This window comes from Sporisorium graminicola, chromosome SGRAM_11, assembly GCF_005498985.1.
Source record: "Sporisorium graminicola strain CBS 10092 chromosome SGRAM_11, whole genome shotgun sequence".
Classification (NCBI taxonomy): Eukaryota; Fungi; Basidiomycota; class Ustilaginomycetes; order Ustilaginales; family Ustilaginaceae; genus Sporisorium; species Sporisorium graminicola.
The window spans coordinates 56,380-78,620 of NC_043721.1; the positions used below are offsets into that span (position 1 = coordinate 56,380).

A 22,241-nucleotide genomic window follows, 5' to 3' on the forward strand; every position below is an offset into this window, starting at 1 on the left:
GTTTTCGCGTTGCATTGTTGCATTATCGCCTTGTAACCCCTGTGGTTGCTCATTGAGTTTGCCGGTTGGAAAGCTTATCTCTGCTTGCTTTCGGTGGTGTGCTGTTGAGGCTGATGTCGTGCAGCTGTGGATAGAAAAATCACTGTTCCGAGGATCCGAGTGGCCGTACTGTTGTTGGACTCGGCGCACGGTTTTGCGAGTTTGAGTTTTGCAGTATTTCTTGAACCGGAGGAGGCCGCAGGAAGCGCAAGGCACAAAAAAGCACTTCAACCCAGGACCCTTTCGTTCTCGCCGTCGTACCACCGCCATCATTCGTAGGAGCACAACCCACCTGGATCCTCTCGCACAGTCTTGCTCTCCGGATCCTCGACATCTCATTCCAGGGACCCACATTTGCGATCGCTCCCACCACCAGTGCATCTGCGACATCCGAGATGGCATCGACAACAGCCGCAGCTGCTCAACAGCAGCAGAACGGTGCGGGCCAGGCACAGACGTCGCCCGTGCTGCCACCCAACGCATCGCGACTTCCACAGACGGCACAGCTGGATGCGCTGCTCACCATCATTCGCGACGCCTCTACGCCTCGATCCGATTTCATCTTCTACTCGGATCGCATCATTCGGCTGCTGGTGGAGGAGGGGCTGAACCACCTGCCGACTGTTCCGCAGACGGTCATGACGCCTACGGGGTTCGAGTACTCTGGGGTGTCGTTCCAGGGGCGAATCTGCGGCGTGTCGATCCTGCGCGCCGGTGAAGCGATGGAGGCCGGCCTTCGCGAGTGCTGCCGCAGCGTCCGCATCGGCAAGATCCTCATCCAACGCGACGAAGAGACCGCCAAGCCCAAGCTGTTCTACGCAAAGCTGCCCGAAGACATCGCCGACCGATGGGTGCTGCTCTTGGATCCCATGCTGGCGACAGGAGGCAGTGCGATCAAGGCGATCGAAGTGCTCATCGAAAACGGCGTCAAGGCGGAACAGATCCTATTCTTGAATCTTATCGCCAGCCCAGAAGGCCTCAACAACATGTATGCAAAGTTCCCGCAGGTCAAGGTCATCTCGGCTTGGGTAGACGAACGTCTGGACGAAAAGAGTTACATCATCCCTGGTCTGGGTGACTACGGTGACCGATACTACAGCGGTTGATGCGGATGGTTAGAGCCGACGACGAATCATTTCCCCCTCGGAATCTGGAGCCTTACCCTCAACCCGCTTTTTCCTTCCAATGCTACTCAATCTGCAATCAAATACCTAGCTCAACTTACTTGTGTCTCAGCAGAGTGCATCGCACAGACTGGTCAACACTGAATGTGGTTCTGCTGCTGATGCTGCTTGCGTGTTGGGTATCGAAGGCCGTCTACATTCAGACAAACTTGACACCTTCTCCGTCCTCAGCCTCTGAGCCGGCAAAGATCTGTGCTTTGCCCTGCGTGCTGAGATGCTTCAATGCTTGACGAAGCAAGGGCGTGGGAAGCTCGTAAAAGTCTGCATTTGAGATCAAAGTGCGGTGTCAGTTGCGGATCTCTTGTTCAAAGTATGAGGAGAGCTAGGGGGGAACGTACCTTGACCTTGAACCAGCTCGCCCTGACTCAGCTCGAAGAGCGTCATGATGCTCTTGTTCTGTCCTGTTGCCATGACCCACTCGTAGATTGCATCTGCCCACTGCACCGGCGTTTTCCAATAGATATACGCTTTCGCATTGCTGTCAACCGCACCCTTCGACTTGGCCGTACCGGAAAGCTGATCCTCCCACACCGCCTGCTTATGATCCACCAAATCACCCAGCACTTGTCGTATTGATTCTGGCGACAGAGAGCGCTGTATTGAGCGGTTGGCGAACAGTGTCTTGTGCGGATCGGCTGCCTCGCCGCTACTTGGTGTGCTGCTGAGATCGGACGTAGAAGGAAGCGGGGAGAGGGCGAAGATGCGATGATGGCGACAGTAGTCGAGGATGAGGGAGCGCCACTGCGATAGCTGCTGTCCCCGCGAGACCGGGTTGTGCTGCAGCGTATAGAACGGCGGGAAGGCGTGGATCGGTGGGTAGCGGAAGCTGAGCGAGGTGGACGCGGCTGCGGCGGTTGCGGAGGACGATCCGATGTTTGGTGGTGTGGCTGCTGACGCCGTGGCTGCCATCGTGGGAACCCGTTTCAGCTGGCGTCTGATGCTCTCTCGGCGCTGCTTCCGATGCCAAGGTGAGCAAGTGCTATGTTGCAACAGGAGCAGGTTGTGATGTTGGAAAGGTGACGATGTGAATCTCGAAAGTGTAGCAGGGTGGGAACGTTGAAATCGGCAGTTTCCGATCGGGAATCTGGTTGGCCTGAGAGCACACAGCGCATCTCGAGCTTGTTTCTGCAGGGACCTTTCTCGCTCGCTATCTTTCTCGGCGCCCGTTGCCGATCCCACCAAACAACTTTAGGCGCGGGACGTCGGCTTCATTTCGGAGTCGTCACTGTGCTTGCTCAACGTGCATTGAACCCCATCTGCGCAGTCCTGTGCGGAAGACTGTTTTTGCCTCTTTACGACAATGTTTGAGTGCGACACTACGGGCACTGAGCTGGGCTTTCCGTTTTGCAACATGTGTGTCAGTCACGCGGCTCTGGCTCGGCCATGGAAGCTTGCAGCTCGTCTAGTTAACAGTTCTCGTCTTAAACATTTTCATTTTTAATATTTTGCAGGCGAGGAAGATCAGCCAATCATTCTGGCGGAGTGCCTGTTTAGGCCCCTTTCGTCACGACGCTGCAATTGACAAGACACAGACTGCTGCACTGCATGAAACTGCAAAGTGGGAAAATAAACCCACAATCGTGTCGGGTGGCTTGGGCGCGTGCGCTCTGTCTCCATTCGAGACCGGCGAAAACTGCCAAAGAAGTCACAGCCAGCGCGCGGTACAGTATCGGCCTTTTTTTCTTCTTCTTTTCGTCTGGTCTCCACACTCCCTCTCGACCATCCATCATCCACCATCAAGCGTCGTTGTCATTGTGGAGCAACCTTGCTCCATCGCCATTAACCACCCGCTCTTGATTCTAGACTAGTAAAAGCCTGCTGATCTCGCATACCCTCACCTTACATTCGGATCAAGACAAGCCTTGCCACGATGCCACCACCACCACAACCACCGCCCCCTCACCATCAACGATCTCCACCGGGAGCTTCTTCCTCCTCCTACCATTCATCACGCAGCTACCCCGTCTCCCCATCCGCAGGCGCAGGCGGCGGCGCTCCAGCTACAGGTCACCCTCTACCACCTCTCAGGCCACCCTCTCGCACCTCAATGGACGATCCAGCACGAGACCGTTGGAGACCTCCACCTCCAGCTACAGCCCCCTCGCCTCGATCCGACGTTATGAACATGAATTCGCTTCTAGGCCCACCTGGTGCTCCCGAGTCCGATCCCAGGCACATGATGTACGATCGCGAACGCGAAAGAGCACCGCGCAGCGACCGTGAACGAGAATGGGAATGGGAGCGAGAACGAGAGCGAGAACGCGAGCGCGAGCAGTGGGAGAGGGAGAGGGAGCGCGAAAGAGATCGTGCTCGTGCTGGGCCTGTCTACCCCGGTGGACCTTCTTCTCGCACTGCACCTCCACCTAATCCACAACCTCACCCTAGTGGCGGCCGTCGCTCTCCCATCCCGCCTTATGGACATCCTTCTACGAGTCCATCTTCTCAATCCGCGCCTCCTCGTCGCAAGTGGAGCGACTCGGACGACGCTGCTTCTGCCTACCACAGAGAACGCGAATGGGAGCGCGAGCGAGAATACGAATTCGAACGCGAACGCGAGATGCGGTGGAGAGCCTCCCAACGACCTGGTGCTGGCCCGGACATGCCACCCACACAGCACGGCCGCGCTCCCAGTGGCGAGATGCGATACGCCGTCGGTGGCCCGCCCTCCGGGGTGCCCGGCGAGCCCTCTCGCAGCCCTCGCGACCCGTACGCTTCCTCTGTGCCAATCCGCAGAAGCCCTGTCCCCGGTCACGCAAGTCGCTCCGGCTCCGGTCCTGTCAGTGGCCGCGTCCGTGAGCCAAGCGCAGACGTTCCTCTCGCTGCCATGGGTCCCGAGAGCTCTCCTCGACACGCACCCTACCTTGGCGCCGGAGGTCCTTACGACGATCCCAGGGCTGGGTCTATGCCCCCAGGAGGCCACGGCGGCATGCTTCCCCCTGCTGTCCGCTCGCCCGAACGCATGCGTGCACCCCTTTCGTACGGCCCATACGATGGCCCCGTGTCCGAGCGCGAGCTGATGCAGCGCGACCGAGAGCGTGAACGGGATCGCGAGATGATGGCTGGTGATCGATATGGTCGACGCATGCATGGCGAACCCATGATCATGGACGATCCCGTCTACGACCGCTACGGACCCCGAGGCCCTCCTTCTGGTCTCCTCGGCCCTCCTTCCTCCAAATCGGCCAGCGCTAGAGCGTACGACGATCGCGGTCCTCCGCCTCCTCTGCCTTACCCGCCTGCTAGCCCCACACAGAGCCGTGACGGCGATCGACGCAAGGACAAAGGCAAGCCTGCTGGCTCGCAGTCGAGTGCCAGCGCCAACGCCTCGCGCGAATCATCGGTGCCAGCACAATCTCGACCTGGTGGCTATGCCGGTCGCGCAGATGAACGAGGTGGCCCGCTGCCGCCGCCTCACTTTGACCCAGAGCGCCATCCTCGCCAGGGCCCTCCGCCTCCCATGGGTGGGGCTGTTCGCGAGTCGTCCGCAAAGCTCGACTCTGTGCCGCGTCGAGTGCCTCTCTCTCCCACCAGCGAGCGCGGGGTTCCTTCGTTCCGCGATGCGCAGGCTCATCGTGGTCCGTCGATGCCGCCCTACGGGGGACCGGGTACCTCTGACCGAGACTTGCGTGAGCGCGATCGCGAGATGGCACTCCAACGGGAACGCGAGTTTGAAGCAGAGCACGAACGCGAGCGTCTGCGTCAGAGGGAGAGGGAGCAGCGCGAACGCGAACTCGAGCTCGAGCGCGAAAGGGAGCGCGAGATGGAACGCGAACGTGAACGAGAGCGGCTGCGCATCGAGGAGCTGGAGCGAGAACGACAACGGGAGAGGGAGAGGGAGCTCGAACGCGAGCGAGAGCGCGAAAAGGAGAAGGAACGCGAGAAGGAGAAGGAACGCGAACGCAGGGAACGTCGTCGCGAGAAGCAGCAGGCGGACAAGATGGCTGCGTTGGAGCGCGAGAAGGAGCGAGAGTTTCAAGCGCAAGCACAGGCACAAGCACACGCTCAAGCCCATGCCCATGCTCACGCCGCTGCTGCTGCCGCTGCCGCCGCAGGAATGCACCCAGGCGCACTCGGCGAATTGCCGCCTCACATCCGCCCCCCACCTGCCAGTCTCGAGGAAGCACTCATCGCAACAGCACAGCAGCAGGCAGCCGCCTACGGACGTCCGCCCAACATGGCCGATTTTCACGCTGCGGCCGCGGCCATCGGGTATCCGCCGGGCATGCCGCTGCCTCCTGCGATTCATCCGGCCATGTTTGGTGGAGGTGGCGGGATGGGGCCTGGTGCGGAAGCGTTGGTGCCGCACCAGCCGCATGTGATCCGGGATCCGAATGCGGGGCCGAGGGTGGACAGTGAGCCGGTGTGGCTGTACCTGGAGTTGTGCGAGCGGGATGAGGCGATTCGGAGGGCGGAGAGGTTGCCGTTGGATGTGTTTGCGGGAGAGAAGGAGGGGCAGGGTGCGGATGAGGTGACTGGACAAGCTGCTGCGGTTGCTGCCGACGCCGCTGCTGCACCTGCGACCGAGGATGCTGGTGAGACGGCGGCAGCTCCTCCTGCCTCCAACGTGGACGCCGGAGCGACAGCTCCGCAACCCGACGAAGCAATGCCAGCCGCATCGAGTGCCGACGCGTCCGCTCCCGTCGCCAAACAGACTCCTACTTTGCCCATCGTGGAGACCCCAATCGACCCGCTTCCCCGCCATCTCATCGGCATGGACAAAGGCCGTCCCGTGCGCCACCTCGGCTCGTGGATCTACGACCCCACCGTCGACCCGCTCTTCCCCGCCGAGCTGCTCGCGCGCAATGTCGGCTCCACACTCGAAGTGCGCATCCCTGGCGACCTGCTCAGCTGCGGCAGCCGCGGCACTGGCCCGCACTGGGACGCGTACCGCAAATTGGAGGCCGAGTGTTTGGGCAGGTGCGAGGTGGGCGATGCGTTGAAGGAGGTGTTGGAGGCGGAGGCGGGTAAGAGTGCGTTGAACGGGGTGGGAAATGGGTGGAAGCTGGGATGGAGGGGGAAGGAGCATGCGAGGATGAGTCTGGAGATGCGCGTGGAAGAGAAGGTGGCGGAGGCGCAATTGTTTGGGGTGAAGCTCCCAGCTGCGAAGGAGAGGGAGGCGCAGAGCGAGGAGGGGAAGAAGGAGGCCGATGTCGCGGTTGTTGAGGAGGGAGAGGCGGCGAAACAGGGCGCAAGTGGTAATGAGGGCAATGATGCCGCTGCTGCTGCTGAGACGGCGCAAGCTGCGGGTGGGGAGAGCGGCTCGCCGTGGCGGTTCTGGCGACTCAACCCGCTGCTGCGTCGCAAGCTGTGGGGCACCGACGTGTACACCGACGACTCGGACGTGCTCGCCATGTGCGTGCACGCAGGCTGGGTCGAAGGGCCCTCGCTCGAAGCGGAAGGAATCCCCGCCTGGGTGCCTCCCGGACGTGCCGCTCGCGCATGGAACGGTCTCACCGCCTCCTCCGCTCCCTCCTCCGCCCCCTCCGACCCGACACAGCCAGCGAGGGCGGCGGCGACCAACTCGTGCGACCTGGCGGTGATCCTGCGCATCGCGCCCAAACTCATTGCGTACAAGGGCTGTCAGCGGGGCGGCATCAAGTCGCGGTCCTGGGGCAACTCGCACGACGGCGTGTCGCTCGTCGTCGAGAGTGTCGAGCTCAAGCAGCCCGGGTATGCGCAGTCCAAGGGCAGGCGCTCGGCCAAAGAGAGGATCGATCAGCTGGCCGGGTACAGGTCGGTGGTGGAGGGTGGCAGGGAGAAGGGTGGCGACAAGCGCGTGGATCTCAAGGTCATGTTGCACGAGACGAGCTTGATTCCGTTGTCGGCCGTGGTAGGGTTGGGTGAGGGCGGAGGCGAGGGCGAGGAGAGGGGGAGGTTGTTTTGGGAGTAGGTGGGGAGGCTGGTGTGTGCAAGATGAGATGGGATGGGAGCACGCTCGTTCAGAAATTAGAAGTACAGATGGATTCTCGGGATCACCGGATTGCGGAAGAGCTGTGAAGTGCGTGTCTGACAGTGTGTGTGGAAAGGATGTGTGTGCATTGCGGGGCGAGCTCTACAAATGAGGATGGCGATGAGAAGCAGTAGGTGTGTGATGCGTTCGTTCAGTTCAAGTTACTTTTTAGAAAACTTTCTCAGTGGATCGACCTTCTTCCTGCCCCGCGTCGACGCACTGGAGCTCTTTGTCTTGCTGCGCTTGCCGTGCTTGGCCTTGCCGTTCTTGTCGTCCACCTTGGCCTTGGGTACGTACCCCTTGTACGCGCCAGTACCACTGCCGGTCAACTTGGCGCTACTCGGATTAATGATTTTGGGGACGAGGTACTGCGGGACGTGTTTCAGGTGCGACTGCTGCGCGCGGTTGCTGAGCAGCGCCTTGTCGTGCTGCAGATACGCCAGATCGTCCGGGTGGTCCTCGAAGTGCGACTGCAGCTTGCTCGAGGTGAGAATCTCGTGTTTGAGCTCCTTGACGCGTGCCTCGCGGATCGTGGCGCGCGTGATGCTCTTGAGTGTGTCGGTGACGCGGTATCGGAATCCGGAGACGGACGAGGCGTCGTAGTTCCACTCCTGCAGCGTCCCGCCGAGGAGCGAGAGCGAAGAGGGTCGCGTGAGCTGCTTGAACATGGCTTCGTCGCGTGTCGTGCTCGAGCAATAGAGGTATTTCGAACGACCGACTTCGGAGGAGGGCACGACGAAGGATAGTGATGTGCCCGAGGATCCACCACGGGCCGTGCGGCCGACTCGGTGGATGTACGAGTCGATGCTGGTGGGCAGATCGAAGTTGATAACGCAAGAGACGTTGACAAAGTCGACACCGCGCGAGACGCCGTATTCCGCCGCGGTCGACTTGGTGCGTTTGGACGGACGAGTCGAGGAAGTTTTGGACTTCTTGCTCGATTTGTTCTCGTCGTTGGATTTGCGCTTCTTGGTGTCGCCCTCCGTTCCCTCTGCTGCGTCCTCCTCTGCATCTTCCTCCTCGCCTGCCACTTCCTCTTCTGCCTCGTCATCTTCCTCCACCTTGCCACTGCCACCCGTGGGCTCATCCGTAGCAACGATGTAGTCGAACTTGCCCTTGTTAAACTCCTCCACGATGCTGTACCTCGAGTTGATCGGCAGCTCGGCATTGAGCACGCACGCGCGCAGTCCGAACTTTTCCAGGAACAACTTCAGCCTGTATCCCCTCTCCAACTCATTGACAAACAGAATTGCCTTGCCCCTGATCAGCTTGAGCTTGAGGATAACATAGACCAACAGGAACTTGTCCTCCTCGGTCGTCTTTGTGTAGAACTGCACGAGGTTGGAACCGGACGCCGACTCGTCTTCGTGGTTGAGCTTGAGAATGACCGGGTTGCGCAGCAGAAGGCCTTTGAGCTTGGATACGTCCGACGTCATGGTGGCAGACATGAGGAATGACTGGAAGTGGCTGGGAAGGAAGTTGCCGCCGAGCAAGGATTTGACGTCGGCGTCGTGTCCGTAGGAAAGGATGAGATCGGCTTCGTCGATGGCGAGCGATTCCATTCCTGTCTTTAGGTCGAGTGATCCGTTCTGCAGATAGTTGAGTGCCTTGGACGGCGTGGCGATAACCACATCTGGTTTCTCGCTGAGCAGCAGACGCTGCACTTTGTCAGACGCCTCTCTCGCCACGTTGACCAGTCGAATGTCGTCCCGAACATACTCGATGATGACGGAGAGATGGCGGAACACTTGTTCGGCAAGCTCGCGCGTCGGTACGAGCACGAGGGCACGAGTCAGCTGATGGTTGGGATCTGACTTGGCAACGGCACTCTTGGCATCGAGCACCTTCTGGAGCAGTGGAAGACCGTATGCAAGCGTCTTTCCGGATCCAGTGCGTGCTCTGGCGAGAATGTCTTTACCAGCGAGTGCGAGCGGGATGGCTTTTTGCTGAATTGGAGTCGGGATGCCAAAGCCAAGATCGGCAAGTGCGCGTAGCAGACGCGGGTCGAGGATGTGGGAGAAGACGTTGAATCCGAGTCGCTCTGCGTCCTCTTGCGAGGGCAGCTCGATGCCGTGCTTTGTGGCGAGCGAGGAAGTGGTATTGGTCTGCCCGTTGGTTGCCGCTGATGGCGTTGATGCGGCGGCCTTCTGTGCGGGTGGCAGCAGCGAGTCTGCCTTGACCTTGGACGATGAGGCTTCCGACATGTCGCCTCTGCTGCTGTGGATTGGTAACGATGATCGTGGCGAACTGAAGAGGTCCAAAGCAGAGAACCCTTTTCTGCACTCGAAAGCTTTCTCGAAAAATTTCAAAAAACGTTGCTTTTCTTCTCGGCACACGGAGAGTTAAGTTAGTTGATTCTTTTTTGTGGAGTTGCCTTTCAGTTGCCTTTCGAACAGGATTCGTGCCGGCCGACAAAGGACTGAACTCGGATTTCGGTGCTGGACCCTTTTCTGATTTGGCTGGCTGGCTGGCTGGCCGCGCTTTTTGACACGACTTGAGTTCTTCTCGCCAACTGAGACTCAGCCGCTTCTTCCTCCACCACCACTACCACCGCCACTGGACAATCATCTTCTGCAATACAGCAGCAAGCTCGACAGCGAGACTCGCTTTCACTTAGCTTCTGCTTGCTTCCTATATAATCACCTTCCACGATGGCCTCCTACCTAGCATCCATCTATGGCACCGAGCAGGACAAAGTCAATTGCTCCTTCTACTACAAGATCGGCGCCTGTCGACACGGCGATCGATGTTCGCGCAAACACATCCGCCCTCCATACTCGTGCACACTCCTCCTCTCCAATGTCTACCGCAATCCTCGCCATCACGAGCAGGACTGCACCATCACCGACACCGAGCTTCAGTCCCAATTCGACGCCTTTTACGAAGACATGTTTGTCGAACTTGCCAAGTACGGTCAACTCGTCGAGATGCACGTCTGCGACAACGTGGGTGACCACCTCATTGGCAATGTCTATGCGAGGTACAAGTACGAGGCCGATGCTCAGCGTGCGGTGGATGCGTTGAACGATCGGTGGTACGACGGCAAGCCGCTCTTCGCCGAGTTGAGCCCCGTGACCGACTTTCAGGAGGCGTGCTGCCGACAGAACGAGACCAACGAGTGCAACAGGGGTGGATTCTGCAACTTTATGCATCTCAGATACGCAAGCAGGCCGATACGCAAGGAGCTGAACCATCAATTGGCCGTCGAATTACGCAAGAGGAAGGAAGAAGGCAGAGACACAGCCAAGGGGGTCAAGAAGAGACTAGGCTGGAAGGAAAGGTTGGCGCTCGAGCAGGGTGAGTCGCTTGCAGAGGGGTCTGATGGCAATGCGAGCGAGGATGCCGATAGGCATGAGGCGAAGCGCGATTGGAAGAGCGGCAAGTCCGGAGGCGACTGGAGGAGTCAGCCCAGAGCCGCAGATGTGGATGCAGCTGATCATCAAGAAGGGCGTTCGAGTGCAGTAGCGAACAGTGTCAGTGTCCAAGCAGAGGAGAGATCGCAAGATGGCGCATGACCATCGACATGTTACGAGCAATTTCAATACCCACAGTGCAACCCACAACGCAGTCGTTGTTCAATGCCTGGCTTAATCCGTTTCGAAGCTTGATCACCTTCAATGCACTTGCATTCTAGCGCTCAGGTCTGGGTCCGAGTGCCCTTGTCCCTGGTGCACTGCTTGTTGAACTCCCGGCAATTGATTGCGCAGCCAGCGCGAGAAAGGTTTGGGCCGTCGTGCGGCACTGTGTGACTAGCGCGTTCGCGAACTTCTCGCTGATGATGGCCGAGCGGAAACCTTGCTGCTGAACCATGGCATTCAGGCTCCAAGCCTGGTCTGTCACTCTGCATTGGCGATTGTGCCATTGCACTTCGTCGTCCATCTGCTGATATGTATCCCGTCAGCACTAGAGAATTCAAGGCTGTGATTGAGGCCATTCGCGCGATCTTTCCGTTTACTGAAGGCCTCGCTCACGTTGGACGCAGTGACGCACACACACATGTTGGAGTGAGTTCTCCGCGCGCGGTTGCTGACAAAATTCATTCCCATGAGAAGGTATATACTGCATTACAGCGTGGTTGTGGTATTCCATTGGTGAACGGAGGCAGAGTCGAGACAAAACCAGGACAGACCTTGGCAGACCAAGCGAACAAAGGCGCTCTCGACGGAAGCGCCAATCAAATAAAAAGTCGTGGTGTAACACTAACTTTTTCGTGCACGTTGGAGTTCCGAAGCACCATGAGAAGCAAATGCGAAAGCTGCAAAGCTCGGAAGCTCACGCCTTGAGCTCTTTCTCGTCGGCCGAGTCGCTTGCCGGAGTGCCAGCCTGCTGGGTGTAGGCCATCTCGGCCTTGACCGCCTCGATGTCTCTTGCAAGACGGGTGGAGCCCGGCTTGGTCTTCCACGCCGGGATGCCGGACTGGAAGATCTCGTCGACCTCCTCGAGCGTCTTACCCGCCGTTTCGGGGAAGGCAAAGAAGATGTGGATCGTCATGGCGACGGTGAAGCAGCCAAAGATGATGTAGCTCTTCCACTGGATGTTGTGGAAGGCGGGAGGGACAAAGTAGCCCAGGGCAAAGTTGAAAGCCCAGTTGCTGGCGGTCGAGACCGAGTTGCTCTTTCCTCGCAGACGATTTCCGAAAAGTTCGGGAACGTAGATCCAAGAGACCGGGCCGAAGGTCGGGGCGAACGAAGCAACAAACAGGTATGAACAGGCGATGACAGCCTTGGAAGCAGGGCCTTCAACCTTCCAGCGCACGACCGAGTTGCCAGAGTCCGGGAAGTAGTGACCGTACTGACCCATGAGACCGGCAACAGCAAAGAGCCACACGGTCATCAACGTGGTTCCAACCAAGAGCGTGGGACGACGACCCCATCGATCGACGTAGAGCAGAGCAGGTACGGTCATGACGACATTGATGACGTACTGGATACCGTTCGAGATGAGGGCGACGTTGCCAGAGATGCCCGCCATCTGGAAAACATACGTGAGGTAGTACATCATCACGTTCATGCCCGTGAGCTGACTCCAAATCTGGGTGAACATGGCGATGTGGGTGCGCCAAGCGTTGCCGTGCCTGAAGAGGTCGATGTAACCCGAGCCTTCGCCAGTGCTCTCCTCGATGTTTTGCTTGATTTCGCGGTACTCGGCCAAAACCAAAGGCGAGTCCTGGTCACCCTTGGCATGAACCTGAGCGAGGATCTCGAGAGCTTCTTCGTTGCGGCCTTTTGCAATGAGCCAGCGCGGAGATTCGGGCATAAAGGGGATGAGAGCCATGAGAACGATGGCCGGAATCATCTGAATACCCCAGGGAGCTCGGAAAGAGGCGGTTCCTCGTCCATCTTGTTCGCCATCAATCCTGTTGCCGATAAAGCTGCATCCATAACAGACGAAGAAGAAAATGCAGATACCCCAAGTGATGGCTAGCGACAGAGAGAAAGAGAGCGCGCGAGAGAGGGAGAACAAGGACAAGATGGTTCCGAGGGTCAGTATCGAAACAAGATAATGGTTTTGAGGGGGAGATTGAAAATGTCCGCGTGGGTGCTGCACGATGGCGCCGTTTTGGACAGCCACAGACTCGAGCGGAAATGAATTTTAAAAGGTACTCACCCCATTGCTGGCATCCAACGAGACGACCGCGGATGCGGGAGGGCGACAGCTCGGAGAGGTAGACGGGAACTTGAGCAGAGCAGAGGCCAACACACATGCCGTTCAGGATACGGCCGACGATGAGCATGGCGATGTTCTGCACTGCGCACGTGAGAATGGAGCCAACAATCCAGAAGCAGCAACCGGCGAAGATGGCTGAGCGGCGACCGAAGCGGTCTGCAAGCAGACCGGAAAAGAGGGATGCGAGGAAGGAACCACCTGCCATCGAGGCTGTGATACCACCCTGCACGTCGGCGCTGGGACCTGGGTTGCAGAGTGCACCCGGTCGATCAGGGCATTCCACTGTTTTGGTGTGGTCTCCAAAGTAGACCAGATAGTTGGGGGATGAGATGATCCCTGACATCGAAGAGATATCAAAGCCGAACAACAGGCCACCGGTACAGGCCAACGCTGTCAGGACATATGGGTTGGTAATGCGAGCCATGATGGCAAAGAAAAGCTTTGGCAAGCTAGCTGGAGAGAGGTGGGATTGTGGGGATCGTGGGGATGCGGGGGACAGCTTGACGTTTGGGAGTGTGCTATTTATGCTTCAAGTTCTGTGGCGAAAGATGGGATATACCCGTCGAGACAACAGAAGACCAGGCACACTAGCAGCCTATGAGCGCCCGTCACAAGAACGAACAGGCACGACACACCACATCTGCCAGAGTGCTTCGGGAGCAGGAGAGGGCAAAACAGCAGTATGTACACTGATCGCTATGCGCACAAGTGGGTTGCCCCCACACCCCGTGGAGTCTCCAGAAACAGATGGCCACGAGATCGAAGGGTTTGAGCCAGGGCACGAACAGTACGACAGACGAAAAGCGCGGGGTACCATTGGTTGACGAAGGGGGACCAACCGCTGCAATGTCCTGCGGCATCATGCAAGCAGAGTCTTTCCACACTTGAAGCGAGCCGTTGACCAGGCTTCACGGTGCCCCTGAAATATTTGAGCAGACTATGATAGACGCCGCGGCAGGCAAACGAGGAACGAGTCAGGGCAAGACCTCGGCTAACGTGTCGACGAACTCGAGCCAGAACCCCACCACATGTGCTGCTGTATCCTGCCTCGAATACGTCCTTTGGCGACAACAAACCCACTCGCTCGCTGCTGGAAATGGAGCGAAACAAGGTTTTGCCCCACTCTGTCGAGCTCCTAGCATCATCTGTCTTCGAGTTCCGATCCTGCCTCATCGAGCACAATGTCTAGAAGCTGCTGCGTACACAAACTTGACCCGACTGCGTCTTTTGACCAGCCTTGCTTTTCTCTAGATGTCCTTTACTGTGCCGTCAACGTGGGGTGGGGGGAACCTGTCCTAGCCCCAGGGCAACGAACGCATCGAAACGAAGCAAGACCGGGCAATTTACGACTTCTCGAAGGCTTCTCTGGATGGGATTTCAAGCTCCGCATCGCTCCTCCGCGGTCCATTTCTAAGCGAGGGCACACAGGAGCGGAGAGCAGTTGTCCGCTACCGTGCAGCAAATACCGACCAAGTGCGAGACACTCAAACACTGTGGGTTGGCCGGTGGAGACTGCCACAACCCCCTTCTTGTACATGACCGTTCCGTCGAAGTGCGACCAACACCGCGAACAAGCCGTCCTGCCACCCAAGCATTGTTTGCGCACGACGACATTTAGATTGCAGACTCTCCGCAATCTCACTGTTCGACAGCACAGCAAGACTTCATGGAAGCATGCACGATCAGAGCTATGATCACAGTCTCATGCCTCTGCTCTCTTTGTGATGTGTAGAAAGGCAGAGAGACAAGCTAGGGGAAGCGTTCTGGTATAAATCTGCGTTGGGGGAGAAAGACAACGTCCAAACAAAAGCTCTGCATACGCGTGTAAAAAACCAAGAGCGACGAAGGCCGAGGCGTCTGCTCCCAGAGCCAATCGCATCGGCGCAATGGACAACAGGTGGTGTAGCAGCCGGGTGCAACCAAGTGTCGCGCACTCAATCTAAGCGAACATTGGGGCAGGTTGCTAGCTCCAGGCGAAAACGCCGAAAAGCAACCCCGAGGTGGTAGCACGCTTGTCTGAACCCTGTCTGGTGCCTCCTTGTGTCGACCTCATGACCAGCTTTTCATGCGCCCCATGCTGAATCCGCAAAACTCGTCTTCTCACGATCATGAAGTGATATTGCCGAAGCTAGCCGTTCATGCAGCATGGCTCGCGACTCAACCGCTCTTGACCGATGTTGTTGGCATCTTGCGGGGGTGCGAGGTGCTGCACCTCGGGTCACGGGCTACGGCCAGATTGTCTACCTGCCAGCCGCCCAGCCTTGTTCCAACGAGCTCGCTATGCCGATACTGCCCTGGTCTGATCCGACGCTTTGTCCGTGTGCAGTTTGGAGCCGAGGGGAAAGGCCGACCGACTAGATCCGAGCGTAGCTGCCCCTCCGCGCAACCAATCCTCTCTCTCTCTCTCGCCGACTGTTTCGTTGTTCTCGCTGCCGACCTGCAGGGTACAGATGCAAGCAGTTACGAGCTCTACGAGTATGCACACTGATTCGCGTACCTGAGAGCTGCCTTGCATGCGTAAGGAACTGGTGAGGAGCGTCCGAGAGAATCCTGTCCCAGCAGCTCTGACCGCGGAATAGTAATGCCACGACGGGGACAGAGACTCAGAAGCTGCAGCGATCGACAAACTTGGCAAGCGGTGAATCATTGTGATTGCAAAACAGAGAAGCTAAGGTTCGTTTTGCTGCAGACGTCAACAGAGCGGTCGGTATATTACGATTACCTGGCCGAAAGTAGAAGGATGGCGTGTAAATCACACCAACATTGCCAGACGCTGTCTTTGTCAATATCTATGCTCGTATCGCGCACTACCGAAACGCCATGAAAAAGACTGTTGGAATTGCTAAGAAGATGACCACTATTGAGCTTGGCAAGCAACCTACAGGCAAGACTGGAAAAGAAACAAAACGAGGTAAGCTCAGCCGCCCTTTCTCAGGCCCTTGGGGTCTGTCCACCTCCAAGCAAACTTGCTCAACCTCAACCACATTGAAAGCATATGGAGCATACTAAAGAACAAGCTCAGTGGATGTCCAAGATTGCCAACAACCCGGCAGGAAAACTTCAAGCTTGCCCAGAAGGTCTGGATGAAGAGATCAGCTTTGATGCGATCAATGCGGCCATTAAATCCATGAAGAAGCATCAGTAAATTGTGGCAGCAATCAAAGGAGGCTCAGCAAAGCACTAAGCTTCATCTACTACGCGTAAAACAAGCTGATAACCTTGAACTCTGGCTTCCAAGCTTTCATATGGTACAAGGCTCAGCTTGTACGGTCGCAAAGTCATTGAGCAACTGTGGTTTGAACTTTGGACACCATGATGATGTGAAAATGATCTACAGTACCATTAAAATCTTTATGAACCGATGGTGTACTGTACTGTACTGTACTGTACAGTGAGGAGGGAACGCAGATGTCGCTTGCTACACATTCCTGCGCACGCGCATGTCACAAAGGGCAAGATCGCCATCTGCTGCCTGGTTTTGCAAATCTACCGTGTTGAAGGAATCTCGTTGCGCTTTGAGGCCGTTTGGCGTGCATGCCCGCCCGGCGGTCTACTGTAGTGGCTGCTGGTGCAGGGGATTTTCATTTTTTCGGCTCGAGATCCGCACGGACGGTGCTGCGCTTATCACATGGCAGAGAAGCAGATTTGAAGATCGTACTGTAGAACCACCAACACCACCGACATCGTCAATCGTCAACCGTCAATCTCAACCGCTACATTTGTCACTTGTCAGTTGTCGCTCATTCTAGGCAGCAAGCTCGTTATACAGCACCAATCAGCCTCGTCAAGAAGAGTTTGGGCTGGCGCTCTATTGCGCAAACAAACGTGCACCGCTAACCCACTCGGCAAACATCTTACCAACGTTCCTCGTTCAACGGACTAAGCCGAGGGGGAGGGGAGCGAGTGCACGATGATCACAGACCTGGTCCTGCTGCTGTTCCTGTTCGGCCTGCTGTTTGCCATCCTCAAGCTCGTAGCGTTCGCCCAACCACCCACCCCGTCCTCCTCGTCTTCGGCTTCCGCAAACCCCGCCGCCCCGTCCACCACCACCCGCACCCGCCCCGCAGCACCAACAGCAGCAGGCGGATCCACCGTCGACTGGCACACCGGCCAGCTCAATCTCAAGACCAACCTGCGCCCCGTCACCCAGCAGGACCTCCTGGACAAAGCCGCCGCCGCAGGCGCCGACGGCGGCCGCTTCGTCTCCAACCACGCAGAAAGCTTCAGCTTCGGCAAAAAAGACTCCTGATACCCCTCACCCCGTTCGTCGACCCAGTCTTCCGTCCACAGGCCAAGAAATCCGCCCCAGTGGCTTTCGACTGACCCGCACACTTGCCCGCCGACCTTGTAGCTCATCCGCATCTCGCCTTTTAACCTTTCTCCAATGTACACTACTTCACGTTCCCTTTCTCCCTCACTTCACCTCTTGTACAATTCTGCTCCTTCAATCGCACCCACCATCACACACCACACGAGTTCCCGGCCTGGCTAAACAAACTTTTACGCATTCCATTCTCCCCACGTCCACACATCAGTTCCTTACCGCGTCGAACTCGCACTGCTGCTCGAACGCCGGCTGCCGCGCGCCCTCAGCGCAGCCGGGTCCACCGACGGGCTCCGACTCGCGGGCAACGAGTCGACATCGTCCAGCGACATGTTGCGTGCAGCGTGCAGGTTGGCGCGTGCCCGACTGCCTTTCCCCGTGCCTGCTGCTGCACTGCCACGGCCGCGAGTAGTAGTAGCAGCGGAGGAGGAGGTGGTGGTGGTGGTGGTGGTTCTGCCTCGGCCTGTCTGAGTAGTGGCGGACGCCGTTGCTGCTGCTGCTGTTCTGCGTCCACGACCACGACCACGGCCCCGCCCACCGCGAGTGCTGGTACGCGCGATCTTGGTGACCGGTACCGATGCTGCTGCTGCTGCCGCGGCAAGTGGCTCGTCTTCTGCGTCAGATGAAGATGCCGATGACGAAGCGGAGGAGGAGAGCAGTCCTTCGTCACCACCACCGGTACCGCGTGACTTGGTTTTCTTGGTGGGCTTTTTCTTGCGCTTCGATGCTGTCGCTGTCGAGGTCGTCGCTGTTGACACCGCTGCTGACTCTGGAACTGCACCCTCGAGCGCTTCGATAGCCGCATCCAACTCGGCTCGCCTCGCTGCTCGAGTCTGCGCATCCCCACCATTAGCTGCTACTCCGCCTTCGTCGCGTCGCACAATCGGCCGGCGCTTGGCCATTTCCTTGCCCAGCATCTCTTCCGATACCACCGGCGTCTGCATGCGTGCACCCACCACCTGCACCTCGTCGTCGTCATCATCGCTGCTACCGCTGCTCGCAGCAGGCCTACTTGCAGCGGCAGTTGCACCACGCTTCCCGCGTTTGTTCGCAGCTCGAAAACCATTGATAACCTCTTGCAGTCGATTGCTTCCATAAGTGATCTTTTTCCTGCCTGCATAGATCCCCGTCCCCGCCGAAGTGTCGAAGAATCCATTGCGATCCAACGTCGTCTGATTGCCTCGCGCCCTGTTGCGCGCATTCTGGCGCTCGATGATCGGCAGCAGGTACTGGTCTGTCTTGCTCACGGGCCAGTGCAGGTACTCGCCCAAGAACGTACGCAGGCTGTCCAAGTCCGGCAACCCCCACGCAAAGGGCTCATCGCTCTCGTCCACCGTGGGCGCATAGTACGCATCCAACACGGCGGGTTCCGGCCAAGACGGCTCGAGATGCACCTTGTTGCGCAGGTTCTTCTTGATGCGCCTCATCGTCTTGCCGCGCGTATGCTCTTCCGTGTCCTGGCCCATCTGCACGCGCATCCACCAGTCCTTGAACTTGAGCAGACCGTCTTCGCCTGGGAACAGCGCAAGTAGCTCCATGGCCACCACGGGTCCCACGCCCGCCAAGCCTTCCGTGTAATCGCTCCCGAGGTAGTAAGCGAGCCGGACGAGCTTTTCGCGATCGAGACCCAGCTCGCGCTGCATATCGGAAAGCAAGAAGCACTCGACGATCTTGTTGTTGTTGAACATGTTCTTGTAGATGCGCGTCCCGCCAAAGAGGAACACGTCGCTATCGTCCGTGATGATGCCGTCCACCAGCCGGCGAGAGACGAGCTCGGCGCACTGTGCTTCGGCTTCCATGGGGGCCGTGATGTAAGGCAGTCCGAAGAGACGCAGCATCATCTGGATCTCTTGCGCCATCTGTTTGGTGATGTCTTCCTCGGATCGGCGGCTGTTGGCGAATTCGGCACGTAAAGCATTTACTTCGCTCTCGACTTCCTTTTGCACGTCGAGCAGGCTGCGTCCTTTGGTAGCGCTGAGAAAGGCAACAAACTCGTTCTGGTCTGCATTGAGTCGAGCGATCTCGTCTTCGTCTTCAGCGTCCATAGCATCCAGCTCCTCAGCGGTGGGAAGAGGGAACCCGTCTGCACCGATGACGACATCTTCTGGCTCGGGTGAGGGAGTGGGCGACCAATCCATTGGCGTCTGCTGTCTGCTGGAGGCTTCGCCAATGCTGTCAGGAGTTGCGGGTTCGATTGAGACAGGCTCTGAAATGTGCTCTGCCGCAGCCGAGGGCACATTGTCCATCGCTACGGCGTCATGTCCTGCGCCATTCTCGGTCACACCTGGTCCTTGTGCGCCGTCTAGGATTTCCTCTGGGACCGCTAGAGTCACGGGCACACCAGGCTCTCCCAGCTCTTGTGGTTCAAAAGCGGTAACCTCCGCCTCATCCACTACTTTCGTCACCTCGCTGCTGACTGCAAGATCCTCATCTAGCGGCTGTGGTGGCAGCGACGTGGCTTCCATTACTGTTTCGACCGGGGCGGCTGGCAGCTGGGGCTTTCCCCCGCTCTCGATTTTTGGCGGGGAAGGTTCGATCACTTTAAAGTCGTCGTCATCGTCCTCTGCTACGAGGGCATCGATCCCAGCATCAAGCTGATGGTTCACTTCCTCGGGTGTGAGGGTTAGTTTGTCTTGCAGCGGTGGCGGTTCGACGACTGCTGGTGCTGGTGCTGTCAGGATAGGCGAGTTGGGTCGCATAGCGGCAATCTCGAGTCGCTGCTGAGAAGCTGATCTAAGCGGTGGACCCATCCGACTAGCGTTTTCAGCAGAGAGCCGAGGAGGTGTTTCGGTCTCTACTACCTTGGTACTGGCAGCTGCCTCTCCGCTCTTTTTGGAGGTTACTTCGGGCGATGGTATCGGCTCTGGCTGTTCGTTCATGGTGGTGGATGTGGAGCGGCGCGCAGCTCGAAGACTACCAGCGAGGCTTTTACGAGGTGGTAGTTTCGCAGCATCACCGTTTGATCTCTTGCCGCGACCAACAAGCGACGCCAGCTCCTGCATACGATCAGGCTTGTCGGCAGAACCGCGATGCTCGCTGACCGTGTCCGCGTCTGGAGCTGTGTCCAGGAACGGTTGAACCTCACGCAACGTGGACGGGGCCTCGGGGCTAACATCTTCGAAGTCGTCATCGTTCATGTCAAAATAGTCTTGATCTTGAGCCTTGGGTGCGAGAAAAGGAACAGGCGCTGCATCACGTCCGGACGGCGACTGCGTCGGTTGCTGCCTGCTCAACATGGCGTCGCGCAGCGAGATCGGCTCACCACTGCGATGAGCCAGCGTGAGACCGCGTGAAGGCGCCGGTTGTTCTGTTGGATGCTGATGCGAGCCAGAAGCCTGAGATTCGGCAATAGCGCGAGCGAAATCCTCGGCCTCGTCCTCATCGAGCTCGTCGTCGAAACTCTGCGCTACCTGAAAGTCACCGTCTTGATCGTCCGAATCTGCATCGACATCGATCCATTCCGACGTGGGCTGGGGAGAGTTGCTGGATCCGGCGACCGACGCAAGCTGGTTGCGGATAAAGAGCGGGCGTTGTCCGCGTTTCGGTCGAGGTTGACGCGCACGTTCGAGGTCATCGTCGTCGTCCTCGATCCCCGCCTCCCTACGTTTCTGCTTGGCGTGGAACTTGGCTCGCGCCTGGAGCAGCTCGAGCGCCTTCTCCTTGCGCGTGTACGGGTCGGCTTCGCTCTGTAGTTGATCCAGCTCCGGATCGACGGAGCGCGCAGGAGAGGCTTGAACCGGAATATCGACGTCGTCCATCTCCATTTCAGGATCCGAGTCGGTGCGTTGCGCCTCGTCGTCGGTGATGTTGATCTCTTCAGGCTCGTGATCCACGTCAATGGCCTTGTCTTGTGTGGTGCCGGCATCGCGTACACCAAGCACGAAACCACCTTCTGCACCTGGATTGCGCACGAGCACATATTCCTTGTTGCGCTCTCCTGCTACGCGAATCGGGACTTTGATATTGGCCTTGCCAATCTCGTCCGTGACGGTGAGCACCTTTTGGGTCAAGTCGTTGCGCGTCTTGAGACCGGCGATCTGAGCGCGTGAGAAGTCGATAGGAGTCGGGGCGGTTGCGAGCATGGACTGGAGACGTTTGTAGGAGGTCATGCGCGACTGGGCACGCAAATCGCCGACCAGCTCGTACTGAAGCTCGGCGGGTAAGCTGCGGAAGAGGTCGGAAGTGGTGTCGAGGTCTTCGGGAGCGATGGTGTTCATGACGGCACGTAGCTCGTCCTCTGTGGCAAAGCGATAATCCTTTCGCCTTCCTTTTCGACCGTTGGCCGCGGCAACTTGATGGAGGTCCTTTTCCATGGCGGGCAAAGCGTACGGATCTTTGTGCCAGTCAATTTTACGAGCGCCTGATTTGGAAGGCGAGCTGCTATTCTCTCGACTCGGTGCGGCCAAGCTGGTGGGTTCGGTTGACTGCAATTCACGAGAGGCAATTGCTCTTGGCCTGCCAGCTTGAAGATCGTCAAAGTAGACCGTGTTTTCGCCCAGACCGACTGCATCCTCTGAGGACAAAGCCTGTCCCGCTGTCGAAGAAGAAGGTTGCGCCTGGCCGCCGTCGGCGATGTGTTTGATGGCGGCTTGCCTCAGCTGTGCGGCCAGCAGCTTTTCTGCGGTACGAGCGTGGGATTCCTTTGCGCCTTGCTTTCGAGCTTTTCTTCCGGACAGCGTCTTGCGCTTCATGACGGGCGCACCGCCATCGAAGACAAAGACGGGACGAACACCGTGGAAAAGCAGCTTAAGGATGCGCCAGAGGAAACCGAGGATGTGGGCATTGGAGAGCGTGCGGCCCTCCTTGTCGCGCATGGCCATCTGAAAGTGATAGAGCCATAACGAGGAGTCGATGGCTAGACGCTTGCCTTCGAGCGTCTCGATCTTGATGGGACGAGCGACGGGCTGAAGGAGCTGCCAGAGTCCTTGGACACCCATGCTGCGCTCGTCACCGGCCTATACGAGGCGCAAACAGCGTACAAGCGGAGGTTGGATTGCCACTATCGTCAAGACATCTAGGCGTGTGTAAACGATGCAGCTGGTCGGACGAGGCCACTAGCTTGCGTAGGAATTGAAGA

General features: G+C 58.0%; 8 protein-coding genes across 8 annotated transcripts; 4 read left to right on the forward strand and 4 right to left on the reverse strand.

The window, feature by feature from the left end:
* Positions 1-434: 434 nt before the first annotated feature.
* Positions 435-1,145, forward strand: EX895_001323 (uncharacterized protein; the record flags this gene model as incomplete). The annotated part of the gene is made up of 1 exon (XM_029881922.1): positions 435-1,145. One exon carries the CDS (start codon positions 435-437, stop codon positions 1,143-1,145), a length of 711 nt encoding a protein of 236 aa, XP_029741523.1.
* A 217-nt stretch (positions 1,146-1,362) lies between these two features.
* Positions 1,363-2,132, reverse strand: EX895_001324 (uncharacterized protein; the record flags this gene model as incomplete). Its single annotated transcript, XM_029881923.1, has 2 exons — positions 1,363-1,484; positions 1,562-2,132. The coding sequence occupies 2 exons, from the start codon at positions 2,130-2,132 to the stop codon at positions 1,363-1,365; spliced, it is 693 nt and encodes a 230-aa protein (XP_029741524.1).
* Positions 2,133-3,093: 961 nt separating this feature from the next.
* Positions 3,094-7,113, forward strand: EX895_001325 (uncharacterized protein; the record flags this gene model as incomplete). Its single annotated transcript, XM_029881924.1, has 1 exon — positions 3,094-7,113. The coding sequence occupies one exon, from the start codon at positions 3,094-3,096 to the stop codon at positions 7,111-7,113; it is 4,020 nt and encodes a 1,339-aa protein (XP_029741525.1).
* A 221-nt stretch (positions 7,114-7,334) lies between these two features.
* Positions 7,335-9,377, reverse strand: EX895_001326 (uncharacterized protein; the record flags this gene model as incomplete). The annotated part of the gene is made up of 1 exon (XM_029881925.1): positions 7,335-9,377. The coding sequence occupies one exon, from the start codon at positions 9,375-9,377 to the stop codon at positions 7,335-7,337; it is 2,043 nt and encodes a 680-aa protein (XP_029741526.1).
* A 447-nt stretch (positions 9,378-9,824) lies between these two features.
* EX895_001327 (uncharacterized protein) lies at positions 9,825-10,688 on the forward strand (the record flags this gene model as incomplete). The annotated part of the gene is made up of 1 exon (XM_029881926.1): positions 9,825-10,688. One exon carries the CDS (start codon positions 9,825-9,827, stop codon positions 10,686-10,688), a length of 864 nt encoding a protein of 287 aa, XP_029741527.1.
* A 757-nt stretch (positions 10,689-11,445) lies between these two features.
* Positions 11,446-13,264, reverse strand: EX895_001328 (uncharacterized protein; the record flags this gene model as incomplete). The annotated part of the gene is made up of 2 exons (XM_029881927.1): positions 11,446-12,593; positions 12,781-13,264. 2 exons carry the CDS (start codon positions 13,262-13,264, stop codon positions 11,446-11,448), a joined length of 1,632 nt encoding a protein of 543 aa, XP_029741528.1.
* A 3,486-nt stretch (positions 13,265-16,750) lies between these two features.
* EX895_001329 (uncharacterized protein) lies at positions 16,751-17,089 on the forward strand (the record flags this gene model as incomplete). Its single annotated transcript, XM_029881928.1, has 1 exon — positions 16,751-17,089. One exon carries the CDS (start codon positions 16,751-16,753, stop codon positions 17,087-17,089), a length of 339 nt encoding a protein of 112 aa, XP_029741529.1.
* A 290-nt stretch (positions 17,090-17,379) lies between these two features.
* EX895_001330 (uncharacterized protein) lies at positions 17,380-22,101 on the reverse strand (the record flags this gene model as incomplete). The annotated part of the gene is made up of 1 exon (XM_029881929.1): positions 17,380-22,101. One exon carries the CDS (start codon positions 22,099-22,101, stop codon positions 17,380-17,382), a length of 4,722 nt encoding a protein of 1,573 aa, XP_029741530.1.
* Between the last annotated feature and the right edge of the window lie 140 nt (positions 22,102-22,241).